Source organism: Limulus polyphemus, unplaced genomic scaffold (assembly GCF_000517525.1).
Source record: "Limulus polyphemus unplaced genomic scaffold, Limulus_polyphemus-2.1.2 Scaffold3571, whole genome shotgun sequence".
In the NCBI taxonomy this organism is placed as follows: domain Eukaryota; kingdom Metazoa; phylum Arthropoda; class Merostomata; order Xiphosura; family Limulidae; genus Limulus; species Limulus polyphemus.
Window position 1 is genome coordinate 54,056 of NW_013669181.1, and position 10,510 is coordinate 64,565.

General features: G+C 36.3%; 1 protein-coding gene across 1 annotated transcript in view; it reads right to left on the reverse strand.

The window, feature by feature from the left end:
* Positions 1-7,947, reverse strand: part of LOC106469613 — a 16,262-nt gene extending 8,315 nt beyond the window's left edge. Inside the window, exons 1-2 of the mRNA XM_013930115.2 lie at positions 7,882-7,947; positions 3,069-4,707 (exon numbers count right to left, since the gene is read on the reverse strand). Coding sequence (XP_013785569.2) covers positions 3,069-4,628 — 1,560 coding nt within the window. The 5' untranslated portion in view covers positions 4,629-4,707; positions 7,882-7,947. The remainder of the gene's footprint in view (positions 1-3,068; positions 4,708-7,881) is intronic.
* Positions 7,948-10,510: the final 2,563 nt, after the last annotated feature.

A 10,510-nucleotide genomic window follows, 5' to 3' on the forward strand; every position in this document is an offset into this window, starting at 1 on the left:
GTTGCGTCACTGTAGTCATGTGACTGCTGACGCAACAGTACTCTCAACTTTATCCAAGTTTATTTCAGAAATACTCAGATTTGTTGGCTTTATTTTTAAAAATAAGTTTTATTGTCGCAGGTATAAATTATATGTTTGCTTGTTTATTCTATCTATGGTCTGCCCAACAAGGGTATTGAAACCCGGTTTCTAGCATTGTAAGTCCGCAGACATGCCGCTGTGTCACTGGGGTGCAAATTATACGTTCATGTGTCGAAGAAATTAATTCTAAAAATAACCAATTATTTGCAAGAAATGTATTCCGAATTAACTTTGATGACCAAGAAATTGGAGAAATAAACACGATTTAATTGTTTCACATTTTTATAAAATAGAGTTTGTTTGTTTTGAATTTCGCGCAAAGCTACACTAGGGCTATCTACGCTAGCCGTCCCTAATTTAGCAGTGTAAGACTAGAGGGGAGGTAGCTAGTCATCACCACCCATCACCAACTCTTGGGCTACTATTTTACCAACGAATAGTGGGATTGACTGTCACATTATAACGCCCACACGCTGAAAGGGCGAGTATGTTTGCTGTGAGGGGGATTCGATTGCGAGTCGAGCGCCCTAACCACCTGGCCATGCCGGGCTGATGAAATAAAGAATACGACCCCTTTATTGAGATTAAGTTCGTTTTAGAATATTGATCTGCACATTAAAGTGGAGTTACTTCTAAGAATTCCACATAAAAGAAATGACTGACCTACTTTTCTACACATACTTTTAATCTTAAGTCAGGTATCTATTTATTCTCTTTTTGTACTAAACCTTTGTAAGTTCCGAATAGACATTTGAAGAGTGGAGAACAATAAAGTACCTAAAAGTGACGTCACGAAAAATTTGAAAAAGACGATATTTAAATTAGCTTTCTTATGAATAAGTTTGAGATAACAGAGCTTCGCGGGGCCCACTGTGCTTCAGGACGAGTGTGCTAACTTATTACTGATGGGAAGAAATAGAGTGTTGTTAAGTTGAACAAAAATAACCCCTTAATTTTCAAGAGACAGGAGACGGATTAATATGGCCAATCGTTGTCGAATTTAATTAGAATAAATTATATTTGAATAAAAATAGATAAATATAAGAAAACCATGTATATAATAAATAAAAGATGGATTAAAATGAGTTTTATTTTGAAAACACATTAAAAACTGTTTGGCTTACTAAGTTTTTAAACTAAAAGAGGGTTACACATAACCTATAGATCACAAATGACATACACAATAGACGACACTTGACTACTGCGTTTAGAGTTCGCCTTCTCTCTGCAGTCGACCAATCACAGTTACTTATAAATAACTCTGCTTCATGTGAAGTTGTCCCACACTTAGGACCAGTGTTACCAAGTCCGCTTTTCATAAGCGGTATTTGGCTTCTTTTTATTTTTTTTTAAAGTTGCTTGAATTTTTTGAGAGTCGCAGGTTGAGGTTTTTGGGACTTTTTTTTTCTAGTAGCCGATTTCAACACGCAATAAAATGGTTGTAGGTATAGTTTCGGTGATTGATGGGGTTAATGAATAGCCTACACATCGTTACAATTTTAAAATCATCCTTTTCCCACTCCTGTTCAATTAAAAAACACCCACAATCGTGAAGTTTCTGGTCTGCTTAAGTAATTAGCTGCCTGGTTAGAAGGGTAAAGTAGTGTGAACATGCGCACAAAGACATTGGTAATAAGTAGATCGAAAGTGAAATATACATTTATATATCACATAAATAGAGGTATGCAGACGTCTAGACAATCACTTAGGGCAGGAAACAAGTAAAGGAACATACCTTACATGATCACTTAGGGCAGGAAACAAGTAAAGAAACATACCTTACACAATCACTTACGGCAGGAAACAATTGAAGGAACATGCCTTACACAATCACTTACGGCAGGAAACAACTAAAGGAACATGCCTTACACAATCACTTACGGCAGGAAACAACTAAAGGAACATGCCTTACACAATCACTTACGGCAGGAAACAACTAAAGGAACATCCTTACACAATCACTTACGGCAGGAAACAATTGAAGCAACATTCCTAGAAGTTCAGATTGATAGAACTAATTTACGTTGTATGTTTGTGAATTTAATCTTGTTTGTTTGTCAGTGAATTCCTCACACATTTTTAAGACTGGCAGGATCAAACTTGGCAGGCGGACTCGGGGTAGCCCAGGGTTATCCTTATCTATATGCCATAACCCCTATGAAGGAGGTGCCAGATCATCATAAGGAGTAGGTTTTTAGGATCACTGAACACGAATCTGGCATCGGATTCTGTGTTCATGGCTCCTCTCAGGATGTTGGAGACGTCATGTTTGAAACCGTGTTCATATTACCTCTTAAAAGTTTTAGTGTAAGAGTGACATGCTTTGAAAGATACGGATTTATTGTCAATTCCGTAGTATACAGGAAAGAGAAAACAACGTTAACGTGTATCTTCTAATATGTAAAGAGGATAGAAGAATAAGAATAGCACAGACAATCTTTACAACAAGAACACCTAACCAATCAATTGTGTTGAACATCGACAGCAAACATATACCTACTTATAACTAGAAGGAAGCCATAGTGTAGATAAATGTTTCAACCACCTAAAATCTTTAAGATCAGTCCGAGTATACAGATTTAGAAACATCGAAGCACGTGTACGTTAGTGGCAGAGCTACAAATTCCTGGAAAAATTAATCGATCAACCAATGATTCGCCTAACCTTGAATAGTAACTCAGTTCTTCGAAGAGGATCGCTACATATATGCTGTTAAGTAGTAGGGTAGACATGTGTACGTTTCTTAGTCTACACGCACACACACACATATATTAGAGACAGATAATCAAACTAATGCAAGATTTACTATTTCGTTATATTCAGTATTCATTTCTCATTTGCTAATGAAACACGCTTAAGAGAATCAATCGTAAAGTTTCCACGTGTTGGATTTCCCATCTCCACTTGTCTTTCGGTTTTATAATTTTATCTCTGTTAAATATTTTTTTACTTTGTTTACAACCCTAACACATACAAATTATACTCACCTCTACGCACTGAGGTTCATGAATTGGGAGTGACTTTGTCCCAAATTCACGCCCACATATGTAACACAGAATAGTTCGTAGCCCTCTGGCGGCCTTTCCAGTTGAAGTTTCGGTTTTTGTAACGTCAGTGACATCTCTTTTAGGCACATTATTTACTGTTTTTCTATCAGTAACGACTGATGATTTCTTGCGAACTGTTTCGTCAGATGAAGAAACAGGTGTCGAACCACCTCCACTGTTTCTGTTGTTTTTACTGTGGTCACACGAAGAGACAGGTGTCGAATCACCTCCACTGTTTCTGTTGTATTTACCGTGGTCACATAAAGAGACAGGTATCGAATCGCCTCCACTGTTTCGGTTGTTTTTACTGTGGTCACACGAAGAGACAGGTTTCGAATCGCCTCCACTGTTTCGGTTGTATTTACTGTGGTCACAAGAAGAGACAGGTGTCGAATCCCCTCCACTGTTTCGGTTGTTTTTACTGTGGTCACATGAAGAGACAGGTGTCGAATCGCCTCCACTGTTTCGGTTGTATTTACTGCGGTCACATGAAGAGACAACTTGCGAAGCACCTTCTCCAATATTTCGGTTGTTTTTAGGATAGCTAGATGACCAAATAATCTGTGGTTCCCTTTTAGTTTGTTCGTTTGTTTCATTGGCTTTGTCTGTTTTGATTTCTACATATTTCGACGAAGTAAGTTTTGAGTCTAATTTTTGGAAACTTTTATGTTGATTTAAGTCCGTATTCCTTTTTGGAGAGAGGCTATTTTTTAATTTTTCTTCCAACTTTTGATCTTTATTTTTGATGATGGTTCCAAGTTCATATTTTGAGTGACTCCCGTGACTGTGCAGTTTCTCCGGTGCTATGTTTCTGTGGCAAGTTCGACAGGGCATGGGAACATAAGAATGATGGCCAGTTCTTGTAAACACAGAATAATGATGGTGCTTCACTCTACTAGCCCCTAGACCTGCTCTGGATTGACCTTGTGGTTTTCTGCTTCCAATATGATAATATCCAATGGGAAGTTTAGACTTTTTGCTTCGCCCAGTACGTCCGTTTGGACGAACCCCGGGGTTTTTCGTTCTCCGATGTACAGTGGCAGTTTTCGTAGCATATTCTCTGGACTCCTGTGAGTTGATGTTACTAATGTCGACAATAGGAAGTTGAATGTTAAGAGTTGGTCTAGGTAACGTTTCTGTTTTAGGACGCGGATTTCTTGTGGTGTTAGTAACCAACACTGTAGGTCTCTCCAACGTCCGTGTGCGGGGTCGTTCCACCAAATTTGTTGAATAACTTTTTAAGTTCTTAATACAGGCGGCCAAATGATTAGCCTTGACATTCAAGGGAAGGATAACCTTACATGTGTCACATCGCCACCTGATGGTCGTCTCTATGCTAGGAATACTAGAATGAAGACGTGTTTTCTGTGGGCTAGACGGACCAGTCATGGTTACAGACTTCCACTTCTCTAGACACTTAGGTTCGTGAAATTTAATTGACTGTGATCCATACTCACGACCGCATACGGAACAGCTTACAAAGGCAAGAGGTCCCATCATTCAACACAGGAGCCATTCTTTTCACGGTTTACATCTTTAAATAAACAAACTTGCCACTATATCACTTATAATGACATACCTGGATGAAGATACAGAAAAATCAAATAACAGGTTTTTAACTAATTGTATCAAAATCACCAAAAATGTACTACATTATAGCTTTCGCGAAATTTGCATAAAACTGACAGGTTTAACATCTATATTAATTAAATTAAACTTATGAGCAAACAACAATGATATATTGATGTACAGTGTATGTTGTTTCGTAACCTTTACATAACATTGCGTACGAATAAAAAGGGACCATTTGATCCCAGCTTCCCTTGGAAGCACTCCTTAACGAACGTCCACTCTTGAGAAAAGTAACAATTTGAACTCATTCTTTATTTTTCAGGAAATCTCTGATTCTTCTCTTAAACACCTGTAACATGGTGGTCATACTACTGCCGATAGCAACTCATTCCATATGTCAGTCACTTTATTCAAAAAAAAGATAAAACTGGAGCCTAGCGTACCTTTTCCGAATGACAGACTCGTGTATTTTAGTCTTAATATCTTCAGAATATATCACATAGAGATCAAAAGCATTTATCCAACCAAGTCAGATAATCTTGTAAACTTCAATAAGATAACCTCTTACACTTCTTTTCTCAGTAGAAAACAAGTTAAGAGATCTTAAAATATTCTTATGAAGTAACCCTTCCATCCTCGGAATCCTCCGAGTAGCCCTCCCCTGAGGTAACCCTTCCATCCACGGAATCCTCCGAGTAGCCCTACTCCTTTTTTTTCTAAGTTAAAAGACCAAACTATATATAATATTCTAAGTGAGGCCTAACTAGTGACTTGTATTGAGAAATAATTACTTTATCTGACTTCTAATCAACATGTCTATAAATACACCCTACAATTCTATTAACTTCACTGCTATCAACAAAGCAATTTCTTTCTGAAACGCTACTGAATGGGTTCTTAACTATATTAAATGTGTGATACTAATTATGATAATCCAAATGCATTACTTCGCACTAACTACAGTTAAAGGTCATTTATCAAATACTTGTCCAACTTACTAAGTGATTCAAGTTATTCTGTAATACTTTAAAACCACCAATTCATTTAGAAATCCCAATAGTAATTCCTACAGTAATACTCGTGTGTGCTTTTTTTATAGCATAGCCACATCGGGCTATCTGCTGTGTCCACCGAAGGCAATTGAACCCCTAATTTTAGCGTTGTATATCCTGGAGACTGGACTATCTGCACTAGCCGTCCTTAATTTCAAAGTGATAGACTAGAGGGTAGGCAGCTAGTCAACACCACCCACCGCCAACTCTTGGGATACTCTTTAACAACGATAACTGAGATTGACCTTCGCGTTATAACACCCCCACGGCTGAAAGAGCGAGCATGTGATGGGATTTGAGTCCGCGACCCGTAGTTTGCGAGTCGAGCGCCCTAACCACTATGGCCATGCCAGGCGTCAAAGGAACAACGAAAAATGTCGATCGCGTGGTGTCTCTGTTGGTGTATGAAAACAATAATGTAGGGGAGGCTGCCGACAGTCTGTACGTGTACGATGTCAGTGTAGGTGTGTGTGTGTGTGTGCGCTATCCTCCCATACCAAACACGTCCTTGCTCTACTTTAACATAATAAAAAACACACAGTCTGGGCAAATGTTGCTTTCACACGTGTTATTGTTGTGTGTATATGAATAGGTTAAATTGAAACAAGTATCGCTGTTTGTGACGTCTTATTAAAGGTTATACCACGATAAGTGACGTCTTATTAAAGGTTATACCACGATAAGTGACGTCTTTTTAAAGGTTATACCACGATAAGTGACGTCTTATTAAAGGTTACACCACGATAAGTGACGTCTTATTAAAGGTTATACCACGATAAGTGACGTCTTATTAAAGGTTACACCACGATAAGTGACGTCTTATTAAAGGTTACACCACGGGTATAACCTTTAAAAAGACGTCACTTATACGATAAGTGACGTCTGATTAAAGGTTATACCACGATAAGTGACGTCTTATTAAAGGTTATACCACGATAAGTGAAGTCTTATTAAAGTTAAAATACCGTATTAATTCTATGTCAGCTCGGCACAACCACAATAACAACCTGTACTAAAGAATACATCGACACTGCCTTCTGGTGTAGGTAGAAATGAAGAATTTCGCTGATACGAAATTAAACATAAATGTACATCAATCTTATCTATGCTGTCTTTGTTTTAAACACTTCATAGAATCAGCGGGCGCGGATTGGCCCTGTGGTTGATCTATGGATTTCAGAGCTGTCGATGCGGGTCCAGAATCCATGCGATATCCTCAATGCACTTTAAATTGTAATGCGTTTTAAGACCAACAGCCAATTTCTTAGCGTGGATGATGGATGATAGGGTGCTACTGACTGGCTACCTATATTCCCTTTGGGCAGTAGGGAACAATTAGAGACAACAGCAGACAGCCTTGGTAGCTTTGTCATAAATAAGAAATACGAATTATAGAATCTGTAATAACATTAAATTAACTTGTAAGATGCAACTATATCAAACACGAATACCATATTTATTATGTAAAACCACACAGAAAACAAAAACAAAAAAAAACAATAACAATTTAAATAATTTTCTTTCTGATGGACAAATATATGACCGTAACCCTAACTACGTGTTGATTTTCCTAATGGTATAAGCTGGTGTAATTTCTAGACGTAAATTAGCCAAAACCAGTTTAAAAGTTTTAGTAACTATTTTAGCTTATTTCTTAATGTAATTGAAATAAACATTTTTCATATTTGAATACTAATTCTACTTAAACTTTGACTGACTGAAGAGAAAATATAATTAATTTCGAAAATAATCGTTAGGATTGTAGAGCATAAACTTAATGGTCTTTTTGGTTGACCTGCGAAAAAAATTATTATATTCTTTTCCTTTATACTGTATTAACGTGTTCATAGAATAATTTTTACGACAGTTAGAATATCATAATCATGTTTGTTTTTGTTTTTAATTTTTTTTTAGAATAACATATATCACCGAAAAATTTAGTAAAGAAATCTTGGTTGAGAAGAAAAATGTGTTGAATAATAACTGAATAAAGATAATGAAAAAGCAACCTCGACTCAGTAGTCAGCGTACATTTTAAGAGTTGGCATATTTTTCCAAAAACAAAAACAAAAAAAAAACGTTTTGTAGCACATGATTTTTTACGTATAAAAAAACCGATTTAAGCCTACCTTAGCTTCTTGGCGTGAGATAACCTACTGAAGAACCAACATTTTACAAGAGAGGCAGGTCTGTGGCCTATAGTACGTTCTATTCGTATTCTACACCAAACCTTCACGCCTTCATGCATCGCGTACAACATATGGTCACTTAACTTGTTGCTAGGCAACGCTTATAAACATGAGACGGGTATGTGGCTGGATCTATTCCCCCACCTTCATTATTCTCTAACTGTGTCTAAGCCTAACGTTAATATTAATTGTACACTTACTTTTATTATTCTTTAACTGTGTCTAAGTCTAACGTTAATATTAATTGTACACTTACTTTTATTATTCTTTAACTGTGTCTAAGCCTAACGTTAATATTAATTGTACACTTACTTTTATTATTATTTAACTGTGTCTAAGCCTAATGTTAATATTAATTATACACTTACGAAAAATTAAGATGAAACAAAGGAAGAACTGAAGGAAAACTGAGATGTTTTAGAGTACATACATTTGCAAGTACCCCAGTTATCATGTTTCATGATTTTTTGGTAGAAAAGAGAGGAAGACGTAGGAGTATTCTAAACAAACAGAGCGAAATACAAGAGTATTAGACAGAATTCTTTTCAGCTCTTTATAGAAGTAGCATGCTTATTTATTTATTTATTTTTGTAAAATTAAAAACAATTTAAAATAATGTTAATCGGTGTAGTAGAGACTAAAGCATTATTATTGTTGCGTATCTGCTTGTTTGTTAATTTCCCGTAGAAATTCTTTCCGAGAAACTTCAGCGATACAAGTCCTTTCTTAATAAAAACTAGTTTATTCTTTCTCGATACAACTTTGCAATACACAGAATTTCCACAGTCAGTTTAACTTAACTACTTTTATAAAAACACGCTATAATTCACAGGGATTCACACACTTTACTTACGGCTTGACTCGATTATCTCTGTCTTCAATCTCTCTATCTATATATTTCTGCTTTATTTGCCGGGCTTATATACTAAAAAAGAGGGCGCCTGGAACAGACTAGAGTTGCCAGGACAATTCAAGATCATTCGAGAATCTCATGACATGTTACCACGTCACGTGACTTCCACTGTCGTAACATTATTATTATTCTGTAAGTAGATTACTGGGTAGATAATATTTCATAGGTCTCCCTCGGTAAAAATATCCAAGGATTTTAAACGAATCGACCAGTTTGTCAAATTGCTTGTTTGGCTAGTTGGTTGTGGTTATACAGTGGACGTTGCCCACAACGGGTATCGAAACCTGAATTTTAGCGTCGTAAACCTGAAGACTTGCCGCTGAGTTACTGGGTGGCAGAGAGTCAAGAATATTACGATTACAATACTTTTCTCTCTGTAAAAATTGTAAGATCAATTAGCATTTTTTTTACAATGATATTCAGAAAATTTACGTTCTTAATAATTTCTTCTCCTATGTAACGATTCAGATTTTTTATTGTAATTTTCAATTTATTTTTGTACTGCACGGATTCAAAAACTTGATATATTCACTTTTCAGTCATAATTTTATGTATGAATTAGGGATTTTATAGTCAACTCACATTTATCTTGTAATGTGTAGATTAATTGGGTTATAGCAAATTTATAGTTTAGCCTCAGTTTCTAAATGAACTTAACAGAATTCACAGGATTTGCAGTGTAATATTACAGATTGTGCTATCTAAAAATGTATACACATACATTGTTGTCCCACATCTTCCACGTAGATAAACTGACCTTCACACACAGAATCTAACAGATATCCATTGGATAATGAGGGCTTGTTGGTGTTGTAACTAACTATACGAAAGTCGAAATTTCCCTAAAACATCTCTACACACTGACACTATAACAGTTGTAATTAATAACACCTCTGCACACTGACACTATCACACCTGTATTAATAACATCTCTGCACACTGACACTATTACACCTGTAATTAATAACACGTCTGCACATTGACACTATCACACCTGTAATTAATAACATCTCTGCACACTGACACTATCACACCTGTATTAATAACATCTCTGCACACTGACACTATCACACCTGTATTTATAACACCTCTTCACACTGACACTATAACACCTGTAATTAATAACATCTCTGCACACTAACACTATCACACCTGTATTAATAACATCTCTGCACACTGACACTATAACAGTTGTAATTAATAACACCTCTGCACACTGACGCTATAACACCTGTAATTAATAACATCTCTTCACAATGACACTATAACACCTGTAATTAATAACACCTCTGCACACTGACACTATTACACCTGTAATTAATAACACGTCTGCACATTGACACTATCATACTTGTAATTAATAACACCTCTGCACACTGACACTATCACACCTGTATTTATAACACCTCTTCACACTGACACTATAACACCTGTAATTAATAACATCTCTTCACAATGACACTATAACACCCGTAATTAATAACACCTCTACACACTGACACTATTACACCTGTAATTAATAACACGTCTGCACATTGACACTATCATACTTGTAATTAATAACACCTCTGCACACTGACACTATCATACCTGTATATATAACACCTCTTCACACTGACACTATAACACATCTAATTAATAACACCTCTGCACACT